At 30.4% G+C, this 19,826-nt stretch overlaps 2 protein-coding genes across 2 annotated transcripts in view; both read right to left on the bottom strand.

Annotated features, from left to right (window-relative positions):
- The window catches only part of LOTGIDRAFT_91808 (hypothetical protein), a gene marked incomplete at both ends in the record, with an annotated part of 45,977 nt that extends 27,549 nt beyond the window's left edge, over window positions 1-18,428 (bottom strand). The window contains 2 exons of the mRNA XM_009055908.1: window positions 17,485-17,668; window positions 18,279-18,428. Of these exons, the coding sequence (XP_009054156.1) occupies window positions 17,485-17,668; window positions 18,279-18,428 (334 nt within the window). The remainder of the gene's footprint in view (window positions 1-17,484; window positions 17,669-18,278) is intronic.
- The window catches only part of LOTGIDRAFT_117588 (hypothetical protein), a gene marked incomplete at both ends in the record, with an annotated part of 9,022 nt that continues 7,447 nt past the window's right edge, over window positions 18,252-19,826 (bottom strand). The window contains one exon of the mRNA XM_009055977.1: window positions 18,252-18,367. Coding sequence (XP_009054225.1) covers window positions 18,252-18,367 — 116 coding nt within the window. The remainder of the gene's footprint in view (window positions 18,368-19,826) is intronic.

Here is a 19,826-nt window from a genome sequence, read left to right as displayed (position 1 = left end):
TGTTGACCTAATGCTGATTCCAAAGATATTCTATTATTTGGGTGACCCCCTATAGTGTATGAGGGTTATGATATTAAAACTTACAGTCTGGTTAATGACATTAAAACTTACAGTCTGGTTAATGACATTAAAACTTACTGTCTGGGTTATGATATTAAAACTTACAGTCTGGTTAATGACATTAAAACTTATAGTCTGGGTTATGATATTACCAGTGTATGTATAAAGAAAAGTGGTGCCAAAAGTCTTGAAGTTTGGAAACCAGGGTTAGAAGATGATTCTGAAAAAAGGAAATGAGATGGTTCTTTGGTATGTTCATCCAAATTGCACCAGTGTCTGATTAAAACCAAATCACATTTCTAAATAATTGAAAGAACTTCATCAACTGGTAAAGCAATTTTTTGGTACTAACATTCTGCGAATGGAATATCTTTGGAAATTTTATATTTGTTTCTATTAAATATTTAAGTTTCTTTTAATTTGCATGCATTAAAAAAAATATGACCCTTAGAAGGTTAACTTGTCAGTATTAATTTACTGGTTATACTCAAGACATTTTTGCTTGTCCAAAGACTTAGCTAAACTTAAACAAACCTGTAAAGTGTTCTTTACTACTTAAATTACCTGAATAAACTGGACTGTTCTTGTTTCAAATCTATCTTAACCTGTGAGAATATCTGTGCTCTACTCTAGGCTTTATGTGCTTTATCAAATTTTGTTGAGATGGTATTAGCTTCAGTTAGCTTATACGAAATACAGTATGCTTGAACATAGTAATTTTTAACACCCATATGTCTGAATTATTACATTGTCAAGTTCAAAACAACATTTATTCACAATTTATTGTCAAATTACATATTCTAAATCCAGTTTTATTTTTTTAATCCTGTTTTTGACTGCTTTTTATCATTTAGTCATTTTTGCCTTAAACATTCAGGATTATTTTTATTACTGTCATCAATGGGATATTGAGCTGTATAAACCTTGTGTGACAGGATTATGTAGGATAGTAGCTTACATGTGTCATTTTCAGGATAGCCTGTAAGCTAATTTGATTTTCCATTCAGTGGTATATTACATAAATTTTTGTGGACAATCAGATAATTATGTCAATTGGCTTGTCTGAAGGAAAAAATCTTTATTAAGCCTATAATAAAATAATTGAATCCCAAATATGGGTTTTGACATGGTTTTATTAACCCGTATTAAACAATGCCCGAATGGGTTTGTGGGTGTGAAAATGAGATTGGTGTAATTTATAGTTCCATCTGATCACAGTTTAGTTAGAATAGAAATAAAGAAGAGGTGAAAGTCATGTTTTTATTACCAGAATATTTTATTTAGTAAAATTTGAGAACCAGGCATCATTTATGTACAGCTGTCAATTGTTCTGATTATTTACTCTTTGGAATGTTGATTTTATGCAGAAATCACACAAAAACATGCTGTTTAAATAATAATTTTTTCTTTGATATTTTCATTAATTAGTACATGCCTTTTCAAGCGAATAAATAGAATATTTGAATTATATATTGAAATTTCTTTATCCTGCTCTTTCTCCATCTTTCATTCGCTAGGTTCAAGATTTATACCACAGACAGACACTGTTGTATAGCAGTAATTGACAACATTGTTCATTATGACCTGTACAGAAAAAGAAGCATTATCTGTGGTGTACACACTTGTCTATCACAATTATGGAATTCTAGGGGTTTTTTTATACATTAATAACTTTTTCTCAAGATTAATTTATCTTGAAATAGTGTTTGTAATTAGTAAAAACAATTGTATTGTTAAAAGTTAACATTAAAGAAGTACTATCTGTAATATATGTTAAGAAGAATCAAGTCAATTAAGAAAATACATTTTATGAAGGCTGTATTTTATCCGATTTTTAATAACATGAGTTTCTTTTCTAAGAGGATTTTATTTTATTCTTGGTAGTTGGACTAGAGTTGTTATTGTAATACTAGAGGTGATATTAGAGATATATTTCCATATAAATTTAGATGTATCACAATCACAGGGGGTCTTGTCTGTTTACCTTTAAATATCATATAAACCTAAGAGGAAGTGTTTTATCTGCCTTACAAACTGGCAAGGCTTTTTATTTTAAAAACAGTGAGCTAGACTTATATTTGTTAGATGTTGAAAGGTAGGCCTTGATAAGAAATAGGGATATTATTTTTAAATTTCTACTGGATTTTATACATAATATTCCAAGGTATTTATGAAATTTAAATCCCACCAGAACAGTAGGCTGATGACATTAGAGGTTTTTAAATTGTTTGATGTATTATGGCATACTTAGAATAGAATATGGGGAGCTAAAATCTCACCTTCTGAAGTAAATGAAAGAAACGGATTGATTGTCACATTGAAGTAGTTTTATTTTACTTTGTAGGAGAAATCAGATAGAGGTTGTCCAATGTGTGGAAAGATGTTCTCATTTCCCTGTCAACTTAAAAGACACATACAAGGAAAACATCTTAATTATCGTATTCAGTGTCCAATTTGTGAAAAAAGTTTTACTCAAAATGATAATTTGAAACAACATGTCCGTACACAGCATCAAGAACTATTAAGGAAATAGTTTGATTATTTCAAATGTCTGTGATTAGGATTTTAAATTGTCATTCAGTTCAATCAGTGTGAAAAACTTTGTGGAAGTTATATATTTTCCCTTGTCCAAAGAAAAATGAATTTGCTTAGCTTTTGTTTTTGTCAGAATTGAAGGTATAGATTTTCTGTATGTACAAGATTGTCATGATACTTTTAAATTTTCTGACTCAGTTGACAACATTTAATCAGATTGGAAGGGCTGGAAGAGCTTTCCAGTTAAATGGATGGGCTGACAAACCATGGGATAAAAAATAGGAGGTATTTCTTTTCAATCCCCTTTTACACCATGATCAAATAGTTGTGTTAATTTCATGTACATCTATCTTTATATACTGGTACAATAACAAAATATTTTCACTGTTAAAATAGTGTTCAAGACATGAATTGTAGAATGATATGTAGTCATACATGTGTACAGGTCAGGAAAAAAAATCTGGAGATTTGCCTTGAAAAATCTGGAGATTGGGTGAAAAGTCAGGAGATTTTTCCAAAGCGCGTAAATTCGTGATTTGAAACTCCAAATTGATTGTTTTTTTCTTTTTTTTCAAAAAAGCTTTAAGCCTTGTAAATTAATTAAATTGATCATAGGCCTATATGATACAGTTAAAATTAACAATCTATAATTATAGATAATTCTAGAAATAGTGCCTGATATTTCAAATTTAGGGGCCCAAAAAAAATTTGATATTATCATTCTTCAGTATTGATTGAATCAAAAATAATGTCAAGGTGAAATGATGTTTGAAAACAAGAAAGCAAGCATGATCCCAGCCCTCTAAATTAAATGGTACCGGTAGGCCTACATGTAATACCATATTAAAAATCAGTATGTTCTGAAAGCAATATTTAGTCAACAATATGTACTGGCAATGTTACTTTTTCCAAAGGAAAAAAACCAAAAATCGGTAGAATCGGGTATCCCGCCGGTAGAGTTATAGACAACATGCAAAAGCGGTAGAAACCCGACAACATCGGTAGATTACACATGTATGTATGTAGTACTGGTATATTAAATGTATTGTTTAATGTCTGAGTATTGTAATGCCGATAATGAGGACCAACATAAACATGTAGCTTGTTCCTCTATACTCCCAATAGAAATAAATCAGTGCAGACTTTTTTGAGTGTAGATTTTATTTATTCTACCAATAATTTTATAAATACAATCTATAATAATAATTTGAAAAATTACTCCCTTCTAATACATACATTAGTTCATATATCATATCTAATGGTAGATTTTATATTTATGTAAGGATATACATCAACATGAGAACTTCTATTAGAATCAATATAAACATCTTTAAGAAAAACCCTTGGGATTTGATCTTGGAAATAAGAAAGTTCTTTTTTATTTTGTAGGGTCAATCATCAAAAAGATGTCCTATATGTGGGAAAGAGTTTATGTATCCATCTCATGTTCAGAGACATATGAAAGGGAAACATCTTCAATATCGTGCTCAGTGTCCTGCATGCCCTAAAAATTTCAGTCAGAATGACAATTTAAAGGAACATATTCGTCACTTTCATCCTGAGATAAAAGAATTAATTGAAAATAAGTTTGGATAATATGCATATTGCCTTTTTTGGTGTTATTTATTTTTCATGCATAATACAAAGTGTAAATTTTGAAATATATTTTTATCTGCTGTGTTGTGCTTGTTACTTGATGATTGAAATAATGACAATAATATATAGAATTGAATAAGGCTTAGACAGGGGTGTCATTAAGGGCCGGCAGCTGGCAAAAAACGACGCCTATTTGATTCCAAATCGCCGGTTACTTTCAGAACGGTCAGAAAATAAATATATTTTCATCAGAAACTTTGAATTTCTACTGGGATTAGGATTTAGAACCCAAAATTCATTGAACGCTAGCTTTACAAAACCCAATTGAAAACAGCAATAGATAGCTTTAATTCATTCTACAATGAGTGCGACATAGCTAAAATAAAACATGAACATAATTTCATTAACATAATACTTTGGTTAATATAAATATAAACACTCTGTGGCAGCTGTTAACCTTTTTTGTGAATCTAGTCTTTTTTGTTACCAAAGCAGCATAAAAAGTCTTATTAATAATGTGTTAGTTTCAATGCAGAGCAAGACATTAAAGGGACAGGTTCCCCATTCGCCATATATGACAGAGTCTCAAGAAAAGACGATGAGCTGTTGTCACTGTTACTAATTAGTTTAGCTAAAATATTACTGTTTCTGAGACTAAAGTACCATTGGTCAAACAGATGGCAAACCTTTCTCTAATGTTCTGGAAGGCCTGAAGGTCAAACTATTTTCTCTTTTAAAGTATGCCTACATCCACTCATATCTATGTTATCTAAAATGAAATGAACTCTACTATTCATCAAGAGGAAATTTTGCATTGGCAGTGGCATTTAAAGAATAATTTCGGATTTGAACCATCTTTTAAAGGATGGTTAGATTGTAGTACTGAGGGCCTCACACTTTTGGACCAGATGCTCTTTCTATATCAATCCCTCTAATCTGTATCAAACCAGGTTGAAAAATCTGAAGGTATTTGACCTATGCCAGTATTGAAACCTTCAAGGACGCAAACACCTTGGTTTCCTATGTTATAAGAGGTTGTTGTGATTAATTTCATTCTTGTCCTTCTTCCCATAGAAATCCTTTGAATTTTTCACCACTTAGATACACATGTATGTACCGCCTATGCTACAGCTCTGCAAAAGTTATGACTTGTGAAAATTGCAGGTTAATTATTGGAACAGGATTGAAGAATTAAGTGAAATTTTATTTTATTTGTAGATTGAGGGGAAGAAATACCAGTGCTCATGGTGTAATAAACTGTTCAAAACACGTTCAAACTTGACCCAACATGAGCAAGGCATGCATCTCAATTGTACCAGTATATGCCCTATCTGTGGACAGACTTTTAAATTTAAAAACAACAGAATTAAACATTTACGTAAATGTCACTGGGACTATTTTGAGAAATATAAAAATACTGGTACTCAGGAATTTTGATCAAACCATTCCATTGATAGAATTAAGCTGATCTAAAGTATTAAATAGTTGACATTTAGTTATCATTTGCTGTAAGATCACAGTCAACCAAATCATTTTATTGGTTCTATTTTGTGGGATAAGCGTATCGTTTACGAAACAAACTGTCCTTAGATTGTAAACTTCTGTCAGTCATATAAAGGAATCTGAAAGATTGATGCATTAGAAAGGTTGCCAATATTAATTCATTCAGATTTGCCCGGCTAATCTTGCATGTTTTTTGTGTACTTGTGTTATATGCTTCTATGATTTGTTGCCAAGATGTATGTGTTTTGTTTTGAATCTGGAACTTTATTTGGTATTTATGTGCAATTGTTATATTCAACTTAATAAATGAAATGAAACGATGTACTGTTTTTACTTTCTAGGCAAGTTATGGTTTTATATGTCCAATTTGTGGTTTAACAGTGTCATTTAAAAGCAGTTTGACTCGCCATGTTAAAACTGTTCATGAGAAGAGACATATTGTTTGTCCAGTTTGCAGTCAATGGCTGTCCAGAAAGGAACATCTTGTACGACATCTTAAAACAAAGCATAGTTTTGATGTGGTTGCTATAACTCAAGCAATAGGAAAGGATTGTAATGTTAAATCTAATTTTTGTGCTTAGAATATTCATGTAAGGAAGTCACTATTAACTGTATTGTTCTGTGATAGGGCTTATCATCTATCTAGTACTGCAAATCTGGATGTCATATTAATCTCAATTTGCCATCTATGATCTGACCACTTCTAACTGGGTTTTGATTGGTTAGCATAAATTATGACATATTTTGATTACTCCACAGAACATGATTTAAAGAAGAATCTTGTCAGATCATGGAATGCAGAAGAAACACAAAAGGACACATCCAGATCTTGATTTTAACCAGATTGCTTTTTTTATCAAAATTAATGTGAAAATTAAAGCTTTAACAATGATCAAAAAGTGCAAATTTGTATATATTCCATATATTCCATATCTTGCTTCTTTGATAGTTTCTTCAGATGAATATATGACAATTGCTAAGAACAATATGCTACCAACTTTGTTTTAAATATATGTAAATTTCAATATACTACCTAACATTTTTAAAGGGAATTCCTCTTTTTTGAAAAATATTGTCATAATCAAAAAATTATAGCTAAAAATATTTCTAAAATATGCTATTTATATCTAGGTATCTTCTTGTAGACAAAATTTATAATTAAAAACGAAGGGTACTAATTGCTAAGTAGGCAGTTTGACCAAGTTATGGTGTTTGACTTTTTAATGGCTTGTTATATTTAGTTGAAATCTTTAGAATACGCATGAGACATATTTCTCTTCAATTAGGCGTTAATTTTACTCAAATCCATATTGTAGTTTTCAAACGGCTTCCAAAAAGCATAATGATCTTAAAAACCTTACGTAATGTTTTTACATATTTTGGTCTTTTAAAAATTAACGGCTGGAGTTTTTTACTTAAAACTTTCAGATATTTTATAGGGTGATTTTGGTGTATAGTTTTCACAAATTTAAGCAAAAAAAAAAAAATTCTGACCGGCAAAAAGAGTGGAATGACTTTTTAAATACCTCAAAAAATGTCTCAAAGAAACTTAAACACTCCACCAGACTGCAAAGGACAAGTTAAATATTAACTGTATCAGTCATTACTGTTTTCACATTGATGGGTCTCCGATTACAGCCTTATTTCTGGTGTTATTAATAATGTTAAACCTATGAACGAAACAACACATGAACATGATATGTATAAGATAAATAAGATCTTTACAGAAGAACTCAGTTTTAGAATATTTGTACAACATGCTATTCCAGAAGTAGAATCCTAGCCTTATGACTTGAACACCCTTGTGATGCCTGTATTGACATGATCTGTCATTGTTTGTCTTATGTTTAGTTTTCAGTAACCACCACCACAATGTTCTGACATGACAGATTACGTAAGACATTAGTTGTTCTGTAGTTTCATAAGGAAACCAAAGATGTGAATTGTTTAACTAATATCTGGATTTTAAGACATTTCTGAATCATGAAAAGAAAAACCATAAGTGCCCAAAATAAACATGAAACTAAAATAACAACTCTTTACTAACTTTCTTTAAGCCATCTGAACGGAAAATCAGAAATTATACTCCTCACCAACATTTCTATTTCTATTTTAGGTTGGTGATGCAGGGAATAAGAAAGGGCCATTTTTCTGTTATTGGTGTGATAAAAAATTTCTTTGGAAAAGTGCTTTAACAAGGCACGCTCGTGGTGCGCATTTAAATTATCGGGTCACTTGTGATATTTGTCAAAAAAAGTTTGTTAGGGCAGACTATCTTTCAGAACATAAACGAAACATGCATTCATTTCAATAAGTAATCAATGTATATACCAGAAGTGTGTGTTATTAGTGCATGTTAATCAGTATTCACATAAAACTAAACAACTGTAAATAACTATACACAAATTAAAAGTATTTCTATGTGAAGGTCATGTATATTCCATGTTAATCCTGCTGCACTTTAATAATTTCCAACAGAAAAAAACGTCATCTTTTAATCATTGATTCATTTCAACCTCTTCTAAAGATATTTAAACTCCATTTGTACATGTGGTCGAACTTAAAAATTCAGAAGACATCAGTTTTAAAAAAACAATGACCAACATGTTTATATTGAAGTAGTTCTACAATTTTCTACTATTGAGATTTAAAAGTAGGATTTTGATTTTACATTTTTATTTCTTGTTCTCTTTGAACAAAGCATCAACATATTTTTGGAATTGAAATATGTTTTAGTTTAGATTTATCAGATGCTCAGTTTTATTAATGTTTAAGGTACACAGAGATGCAAATAGCTTGAAATGATTTATATTTATCTATGTGTAACTCATGTTGAAGTTTGATATTAATATATTTATCATTTTAGATTGGCCATTAATACAAATAACAGTTTGATAAGTTTTTTAGCATTGAAATTTGAGGAAAGTTATCCTCTTATACACTTGTTTAAGGATCTACATATTTAGAACTGTTTTTAGTGTAAGATTATTATTTGTTTCACTGATTATTTGTTTTGGTTTATTGACAACAGCTTATTATTTGTTACATAATAAAGTACTGAAGAAAACAAAATGTGTCTTCTAAAACCTATTTAAATACATCAGATCAGTTGTTGAATCTGATGAAATGGTTGATGACATCTTGATTCAGAAAAACAGTATTTGTTTTTAAAATCTTTGAGTAGAGAACATCAATGTCATAGCTTATTTCCCATTAATTTCTGTGTAAAAGTGTATCAACCATTATTTAAAGAATGAAACCCACCAGCAGCCCTCCAGACAAACAGAAATTGCCAGTTTAGAAGGGATGTCAGTTTAGAGTGGAATAAGCTAATAAGACAGTGTTAAATTACTTTTGACATTCACACGAAATTGTAATTTCAATGGAGTAATGGATCAGTGATTATTTGTTTACTTTGATAATTAGTCATAACATTTGATTTGAGAATGAATGCAGTTTCCTGTTAAGATATTTTAATTAACATTGGCCATTTTGTGGCCTGATTTTAAAACCAGATTGCGATGGGCTACTTTTCTATAGTTTATTGAGGTTAGTTTCTACAGATTGTAGAAGTGTTATGTAGGAGAAAGCCTGTGCCCCAATCCTTTTCATATGTTTGTGAATAAAATATTGATTCAAAAAATAAAGATTATGTAGTGATTATGTAGGACTAGTATGCCCGTTTAGATGGGATGTTGATTAAAAAAGATGCTGGTTAGAGAGGTTGCATTGAACACATGACAAAATTTGAGCACACTCCCTGTTGGTACAATTTGGTGGGATTCATTACAAACCAGGTTATGACTATAAGGTGATAGCCACGATGAATATTTTTTATTGCTAATTTAGATCCTAATTTATTTTTACTTTTAGGCCAAAACACCCAGAACAGTAGAATGTCAAATGTGTGGAAATATTTTACCACAACTGGGAGCTTGAATCGCCATGTAACTAGTCATCATTTAAATAGACGTTTGCCATGTCCATATTGTGTTCAAACATTTACCCAAAAATCTTCCATGAAAACACATTGTAAAACTGCTCATTCCTTTTGATAAGGGAAAGTAAAATTTCCTTTTTTTTTTATCTGCCACTGAAATGCTTTTATGTAGCAGTTTGCAAAGGTTAAAATACCCATTCATAGATACATGAAGATAAAAGCTGTGCTATTCGTTTTTGATTAGAATTTACGAATTCAAAAAATTTGATTAAAATACTCAATTCCGTATTTTCTTTTTGTAAAATTTTTATGATAGGTTATTTGATTTTATAATCATGTGAAAATATAAATAACAAAGTTTGTCTCTTATGCCATTATCCTTTGCACAGTTATTGTGAGTGTGACTTAGTTCCAGAATGTACATCCAGTCTGAAAACTGAATATGAATGAAAGGTTAATAGCATTATTTATCATATAATAGTTTTCAGAGATATAGCATATATTCACCTTTTTTTAACTCAAGATTCATTTGATAAAAATTGGTCTTCAATGGATGCGGCCATAATCAGTGATGACTATATTTGATTCTGTATATGTCATTGATTGAATATAAACCATGTTCATTTTGGAATACATTAAATACTCATAGAATAATGAATGAAACTGTATTTTGAAATGTTTTAAATTGACCAAGATGTACTGAATTGATGGTGTGATATTAGTAGATGTACTGATATGTTCTATATCTTACAAATATAAAATACTTTCACTGTTAAGATAATGCTCAATTGTAGAGTGATATATAATATTAAAACAGAACCTGAAAAAACATGTTGTTTTTACTCAGAGTTCCACGCTATGTGATCTCCAGATAATTGACCTATTTTCAATTAGAACTTATTCTCATGTCTACATTTCGTTTGTTTAAAGACATGTTCTTTGGGGCATTAATGATGGAATCTTTTCAGTTAAACATTGTTCTGTATAATATATCCCGATTCTTTTATCCACTTCATGGCTCTCTTCAAATTTCATCCTAATCCAAACTAAATAAGCCACAAAATGAAATATCTGATTATTTTCTATTGTAGGGAAATAAACAAGATAAAACTGTGTGTTGTAATATTTGTGGTATTGGATTTAGTAAGAAAGGAAATCTGAAGAGACATGTGGAAGGAATACATTTAAATATGCGAATAAAGTGCCCATGTTGTGCGAAAACTTTCACTCAGAAGAGTAATTTAAAGGGTCATATACTAATGGCTCATAAAGATCTTGTTGGAAATTAGTCACTTTTTCACCTTTGATATAAAGATATTCATTTTTCTGTTTAAAAGTTTTTGTAATAACATGTGTTTATGAATCCATATCTAGAGATGTTCACCTACGAAAGAATACAACCTGGAGAAATTTGGGTGTTGTAAATCTTCTCAATGTCAAACTATTATGAATTAACTAACTGCAATAGCCACCTTTCACATGTCACACAAGTTTGTAAATGCAGCTATTTGATTGGATTGTATGCGAATACAACCAAGCTGAGGCCTTAACAGAAAGTCATAATGTTTACAGTCTTTCTGTCTAGAGCTCAGATTGGTTGGTTACAATCGCTTCATTTACAAACTTGTGTCACATGTGAAAGGAGGCTATTTAAGTTCTATTTTTATATTAACAACATTGATCAGGTCTTTGAGGTATGTGAAAGGGGAAAGGCGAAAAAAAGGGACTCTGAGAAGGTTAACTGAAATAGGAGGGATTTCATAAATCATGTACAGCACAATTGTTTTCTGGTTTAGTGTTTATAGTATGTTGAGAGTCAATTAAACTAAAAATAGAATATATTTTGGCATGATGTGATCTTAAAATTATATTAGCCAGATTTAAGATTTCTGAAAGATATTAATCATCAAATAGGTTTCCAGTTCTCTTCAAAATGGATAATTGATAAGGTTTATAAAATACCTCTAAAGAATTATAAATATTGATATAAGTTTGGATATGTTTAGGAAGTGGTGATTCATAAGGTATTTTATTTCTATTTTAGGCATCAAGAAATGAGGGCTTTTCTTGTCAATGGTGTCAGAAAGTATTTACTCAGCAAGGCAGTTTAAACAGACATATTCGTGGCGTTCATTTAAATATTTTGATATTTTGTCCATTGTGTAAGAAAGGTTTTACTCAGAGAGCTAGTTTACGTAGTCATATTAGAAGTTTACATCCACATTTCGATTCAGCAACAAATGAAAAATATACCTCAAGTTGATTGTATGTTAATTTTTTTTTTATCAATTTTAAGTTCATAGATATATATTTTTTTTAAATATTCAAGAATTTCATTATTATTCAGTCAAACTAATTTTAAGCAAGCAGTCGGGGGTATGATTAAAATTGACTGCTTTGTTAAGGGCCAGGTTGTATTGTGATACTTTCAGAGTAAGTTATATACATGTACATGTACGTCAGATCACAGACCACATCTATTGTATTAAATTAATAATTCCCTAGATTAAATTAAACGATTATTGTTGAGTGTTGTCAATTGACTGTTAAGTTATGGTGTATGTGATTGCACTGTCATAATTGATTGTCTGATTGTATTGTTGTCAACAGATTTGCTGTTGAATGAGGTGAAATTGGTTGAAAATTGCATTTGATACTTTATTTGTTTACTGGTCTTCCATAAAACTTTATTACATTAAATAACGGAATACAATTTTATGGTATACTACTCCTTAGTTTTATTGCACACAACGTTTCAACAATCTACATTGTCATCTTCAAGTGAATGTAAGTAGTAAAATTGTGTTCTGTTATTTAATATGATCTCTACCCCTAAATGTCGCTTAAGGATTATTTACTTTATTACAGTGTAGGAAGACAATATTGTAAAAATTGAGATTTTTGATAGTAAAATTTGATTAAAAATATGCAAGATAATTGAAGCTGTCGAAGAAAATAACGTGTTATTTCTGTTTGTAGGTTGCTCAGTTTGTATCAGAAGATGGTCATACCTGTAAAATATGTGGGAAAGTTTTTGAGCAGCATATTGCAAGACATATCCAAGTACATTTAAAGATACGTTTCACATGTCCAATATGTCATAAATCTTACTCTCAAAAACCCAATTTAACCAAACATATTAGGATGTCACATGCTTCTTCAATCATGCAGATGAAAGACCACTTGTAGATCATATTAATGATTATAAATTGTGTGGTAATGAACAATGTATGAAATCATAAAGAATTGTGAACGTTATCTAGAATTGCATAAAAAAAATAAATAAACCCAGCACAAGCGATGCGAATCGCAAGACAAAACCTGAAAACATGTTGATACATAGATATAGAAATATTTTCAGGTATAATTTATGACGTTTTTGATAATGAAAATGTTTTACAAAACATTGAACATTATTATAAATTGAGACTATGAACCAAATATTTGGAATGTGAACTTTATTGAATGGTAACTTTGAGAAATGTATTGTAACTTTGGGAACAGCATATTGAATTGTGACTTTAAACTAAATTCATTTGGACTTTTGGAACTGCATATATGTATTGAATTGTGACTTTGACAGTAATACATTGAGTTTGAGAACTGTATGTTGCAATGTGTGTTGAACTTGTGGGGAAGTACTGAAGTATAGTTTACTGTGTTATGATTAAATATAATCTATACTTTCATAATGTTGGGAATGATTAAGTAGTATCATTTGTAATTTTATTGGTGTCTTATCTAACTGTACTCTAATAAATGAAAATTCATCTTCGAAACAAGTCATGTTATTTATCTTAATGAATAAAGCCAACATAAGTCAAAAGTAGAACTTACTATGTTGGTCTGAGATATTGGATTTTAGAAGACTGCAAGCAACTGTCAGTTTTTTGAAAATCTGATCTATTGTTGAACAGAGCGTATCTTCATCTAAAAAATTGCACTTGTTGCCAGTTTTAATCAGTTATATCCCTTTTTGTGACCATTTAGTTTATCAACTAATTTCTTGAAATCAATCTAGAGATTTCTGAACTGTAACAGATTATATGATACACTATGAACACACCTTTATATGTCTATTTATGATCCATGTATAAGGAATATTTTATGTATTTTGTAGATAGAAGAATATATATCTGAGGATGGTAGAAGTTGTAAGATGTGTGGTAATAAGTATAATCAGAAATGCCATTTAGTGAGGCATATCCATTCACACCTTAACATACGTTTTAGATGCCCTTTCTGTTACAAATCATACACACAACATCCCAACTTAAAACAACACATCAAAAGATTTCATTTAACTCATCTTCTTTATCAAGCAACATGAAGGTAATTTAGTCTGATTTCATCTTGGTAAACAAAAATTATGTTTCTACTTGAGATTGTGGTTTCAATACTGTTTTTATCACTCTAAATTTTGTTTGTATACAGGAAGGCATTGAAGTCTTGAATACTCTTGAGAGTATTTTTATGTAACGCTTTTTGACTTTTCTAGATTTTGTAACTTAGTGCACCAAGAACATAATTTCAGACAAAGTTATAGTTTATTGCCTGGAATTCTTATCTTTATTGTTAATATAGTTGTTGTCTGCATTCAACTGCAAATAGCTGGTGTATTTGTAAATTGTACTTAATAATACAAGATTTGTAACATCACCAAAAATTTGTTACATATTTCAAGTTAAGATGCTCAATGGCTTAATAAATAATATTATTGAACTCACTTAATTAACACTGATATGACTTATCTAGATACATGTATTTAAGTTGAAACATATATCTAGAGTGTGTAATATTTTAGCAAACTTTAGATCTAACCAAGCACCATTCTGCAGGTACATCTTTGCCCTATTAGTATAATGACTTTTAATTAGTTGTGGCACAATATTGACATGCTCTTTGAATATCTTATTTTTTGTCTATTTCAGTTAAGAAAAAAAGAACAGTGTCCATACTGTCCAAAAATGTACACTACAGTAAATATATTAAAACGCCATGTGAAAGAAAATCATTCCAACAGAAAATACCCATGTTCAATTTGTGGCTCTATATTTAAGCGTAGAGAGACATTGAAAAATCATGTACAGAAAAATCATTTGGGAGTGGAACATTCAGTTTATAAACATTAATAATCACCTTCTCATCCTGAACTTAAGCATGTTTGATTTTAATTTTAGATGTTATGTGAAACTTGTGTGATAATAAATGGTTGTCTTTGTACCCCAATTTTATATGCCTACATGGAATGGGAGGCAGTGGGGCATATATTGCCGTCACCCATGTCCGTTTGTCAGTCCATAATTGCTCGTAGACACTCTAGAAGGCTCAATTCTTGACAGATTTTGACAAAAGTGTTAGTAATCACCAAGGATGAACCCTAATGAAAATCCCAAAAATATTTAGTAAAAGTTATTTCCTTGTTCTTGAAATGCTCATAAACACTCTAAAAGGCATAATTCTTGACAGATTTTGACGAAACTTTGTGTGAGTGTTTGTAATCACCCAAGGATGAACCCTATTGAAAATCAGAAACATCTAAATATATCTAGTATGAGATTGCCCTTGTTCTTGAAAACACGTCCAATTTTCAGCTTGTAAACACTCTAGAAGGCAAAATTCTTGACGGATTTTGAGGAAACCTGGTTTGAGTGTTTGTAATCACCCAAGGATGAAAAAATTGAAAAACATTTAGTATGAGGTTGAATTTTTTGCTTGTAAAGACTCTATCATCCCAAAAATTTCAAAAGAAGGTCGAATATTTCATACTGGTGATTGTTACTCAACTGCCACATATTTTTCCAGACTCAGGCCTTTATTGTCATTTTTGGTGGGTGCACTAACATTCAAATGTTATGTGTGATAAACTCCAGTATTCATAGTGTCTTGTTATAATGAATTTCTATGAAGGGTAGGGAGGGCTTAATAATAAAATACATATATCTTTTAAAAATCATATAAATAATACAGGCCTGGATGATAATACTGTTTGATGTTTTAGTCATCATAAGATTGTTGCATGCTCATTTAACAATTTTCAGTAGTTCAAACTTATAATGAATACAGACAGGAAAATGGTTAAGGCATTGAATCTGGGTGCCTCTTTTTGATATGTTGTACCAATCTACATCTTCTGGTAAAATTTTTACCACAAGTGGGACAACTTGGTCCCCGTGTACCGTTCATATGCAGCACACGAAAATGTTCTCTGAAATTATTGACTCCAATGTATACATTACCACAAGCAGGACAAGTAACTTTTCTTTTATTAGAACTTATATTCATCTGAAAAATTCAAATAAATCAGTTATTTATTACATAATATATAGCTTGGCTCATTGAAAGGATGGATATTGTGTTATAAGAAATTAAAACTGACATATTGAGATGGATATTGTGTTAAAAGAAATTAAAAATGATCTATTGAGATGGATATTGTGTTAAAAGAAATTAAAACTGACATATTGAGATGGATATTGTGTTATAAGAAATTAAAACTGACATATTGAGATGGATATTGTGTTATAAGAAATTAAAAATGATCTATTGAGATGGATATTGTGTTAAAAGAAATTAAAAATGATCTATTGAGATGGATATTGTGTTAAAAGAAATTAAAAATGATCTATTGAGATGGATATTGTGTTATAAGAAATTAAAACTGACATATTGAGATGGATATTGTGTTATAAGAAATTAAAACTGACATATTGAGATGGATATTGTGTTATAAGAAATTAAAAATGATCTATTGAGATGGATATTGTGTTATAAGAAATTAAAACTGACATATTGAGATGGATATTGTGTTATAAGAAATTAAAACTGACATATTGAGATGGATATTGTGTTATAAGAAATTAAAAATGATCTATTGAGATGGATATTGTGTTATAAGAAATTAAAACTGACATATTGAGATGGATATTGTGTTAAAAGAAATTAAAACTGACATATTGAGATGAATATTGATTATTTGTATTTTATGTAATTTGTTAATTGTCATTCAGTCAAAATTCAATCTGATCTGCTTTGCATATGCAATGTTTTTAATGTCAATAAATGTTCTTCACAGGTGTTCATTGTGATCATCCAATTTGCTAAATGAGATTTGGCCATCACTTTTTTTCCCCTTTCACATTAAAAATCATGGGCAAATGGTTTCTCTTTTTTATTTACAAGCAGAACATTTGGTTTAATTGTTTAAGTACATGATATAAGCTTGGCAAATATTTTATTTATTAATACAAATATAAATATACACAATACACAAACATAAACACAGGTTATATCATATGATTGATGAATTAAGTATTCATTTTCTTGTAAATTGTTATATAGTGTCCTCAGTTAATAAAGACATCCTACAGTTTTCAACAAGGGGCATACAGCCTCCTTTTATGTGATCTCCAAATGTTAAAGGATCTTTAACATAATATTGATCTGGTGCTTTTTGTACATCTTCAAGAAATTTCGATTAAAACCAGATCAACCAATCTGAGATCTTTATATTGTATATTTGCAGGGACAACATTCTAAGACTAAAGTGTCTTACTTAGACCTGTTACTCGAAATTATCAACAATCACGATCTTTGTATCAGACAAACGTGACGACTTTGATTTTTCCATTCATGTGCAGTAACATACCTCTGTCACCAGCTTATGGTGTGTCCGTTTCAAAACTCATTGGCTATGCCAGGGCTTGTTCTATTTATGAAGTCGAGTTTTGACTTTGAAATTGCTTAAGCAGGGTTACTGATTTTGATTAACAGATTTTTATTTTAAACAAGCCATTTATGAAGTATAAGTTTTGAATTATTTCTGGCTCAAGGATGTTTATCATAAAGACAACCATGAGCTTTCTGTAGATGTTTTTCAAGTCGACATGGTCTGGAAAATCTTTGACCACAAACTGGACATTGTGGACCTCGTGGTAAATTTTGATGTACAGATCTATCATGTTCCCTCCAAGATGTCTGGTTAGCATATTCTTTGTTACATTTAGGACATATCACTTTATCCTGAGCATATATCTAAAATATAGAAAGAAAAGGTACTGATTATTATATTTTATATTATAACAATATACTAACTTATCTTAATCTTTGATTATTTAAGAGTATGATTACAGTTTAAACAGCTAATCAATATCATGTTTGATTACATTATAGTGTAACTCTGTCAATAAAGATTAGTATCCTTTCTATTCCTTCTCAATTGTTTTTTAAAACTTCCATGTTGTTCTACCCTTTGCATTTCTGCTCAATCCTTACATTCCTTTTCAATAGTACCCTTTATATTCCAGCTCAATTAATTCCTTCCATTTGTACCCTTTTGATTCCTTCATCTCAATTGGTACCCTATTTGTGCCCTTAATATTCCTATTCAACATTTCATATCCCTGCTTTTTAAAGTTAACTCAATTGTACTTGCTTAATTTTTATTTGATATGCATTCTTGTACATTTATATTCTTATTAATATTCCTGCTGAACTACACACTATGCATTCCTGTTCAATATCATATATCTTAATATTCATATTTGTATCATGCTTGAGCTATGTAGCATCGAGAATTGTGATCCTGTGCATGAAGAAAATTGTAATCTTACTTTTATTACAGAGCTACATCTCCAAGATGAACTTTATGAATATGTCTTCTGAGGGATGAAATTCTTGTAAATGTTCTACCACAATATAAACATGGACCTGTTTGTTCATTCATGTGCCTTTCTTTGACATGTAAACGCAAACTGCCAGTATGGGCAAATGTCTTGAGACAAACAGGACATTGAGGCTTGTTATCTACAAACGTTATATCTGACTTTGACAACACGCCCTAAAATGAAAGAAAAGTAGTTAAACTCAAAAGCTTCACATATTGAAATTGAACGACACTGTAAAAATCAATGTACAATGCAATATGAATGAAACTAATACAGAAACATCTGTAAATGACTGTATTTATTTGTTTAATATGTGAAATGTAGGTGAGCTAGCATGATCTCTAGACATTATTCAGAGTAAGCTACTAGGTTTTATTCTAGGTATACAATAAAGTTTACTTGTTCACTAAAATCTCTAACACTAGGTCAAGTAAAATTTGGTTTACCAATGAATTTGTAATGACCATATTCTGCATCTAATACAAGGAAAAAAAATTCACTTGAAGAAAAAGATATTTAATTATCCATTAGATATAATGTCTCACTATAATTGAAACATGTAGACTTTAAACTTTTTTTCTCTTGTATGTAAGACTTAATCTGAATTCAACTGACTTTAAATCAGTTAGTGAAATGTGTTGATCACATTTGATTTAAATTTAGGTCTTAAAGTTACAGGAGGTTTTAGTTAGCTAGTCATGTTGGCTTATAAAAAGTATGCTGCATGCATGCAATGTGGTTTATATGAATACTGAGCTGGACCAGATAACCAGGCTACCAGATCTATAGATCAAGTGACAGAGTAGAGTGACGTCAAACCCAAAATACCCAGCAAACCGAGACAGGACTGGAGTGTTTGTAATCACCCAAGGATGAACCCTCTTGAAAATCAGAAACATCTAAAAATATCTAGTATGAGATTGCCCTTGAAAACGCATTTAAATTTTTGGCTCGTAAACACTCTAGAAGTCACAATTCTTGACAGATTTTGACGAAACTCGTTGTGAGTGTTCGTAATCACCCAAGGATGAACCCTCTTGAAAATCAGAAGAATCAAAAAATATTTAGTATGAATTATTGCCCTAGTTCTTGAAAATGTGTTCAACTTTTAGCTTGTAAACACTCTAGAAGGGACAATTCTTGACGGATCTTGACGAAAGGATAAACCCTATTGAAAATCAGAAAAATCGAAAAATAATTAGTATGAGTTATTGCCCTTGCTATTGAAAACCCATACAATTTTTAGCTTGTTTAAGCACTCTAGAAGGCACAATTCTTGACAGATTTTGATGAAACTTGGTGTGAATGTTCGTAATCACCCAAGGATGAAACCTATTGGAAGGAAGAATCAAAAAATATTTAGTATGAGTTATTGCCCTAGTTCTTGAAAACGCGTTCAAGTTTTAGCTTGTTAACACTCTAAAAGGGACAATTCTTGACGCCTCTTGACGAAAGGATAAATCCTATTGAAAATCAGAAAAATCGAAAAATAATTAGTATGAGTTATTGCCCTTGCTATTGAAAAC

Source organism: Lottia gigantea, assembly GCF_000327385.1.
Source record: "Lottia gigantea unplaced genomic scaffold LOTGIsca_26, whole genome shotgun sequence".
Classification (NCBI taxonomy): domain Eukaryota; kingdom Metazoa; phylum Mollusca; class Gastropoda; family Lottiidae; genus Lottia; species Lottia gigantea.
Note: the sequence above shows the minus strand (reverse complement) of the source record. Positions and strands in the feature narration are given on the sequence as shown.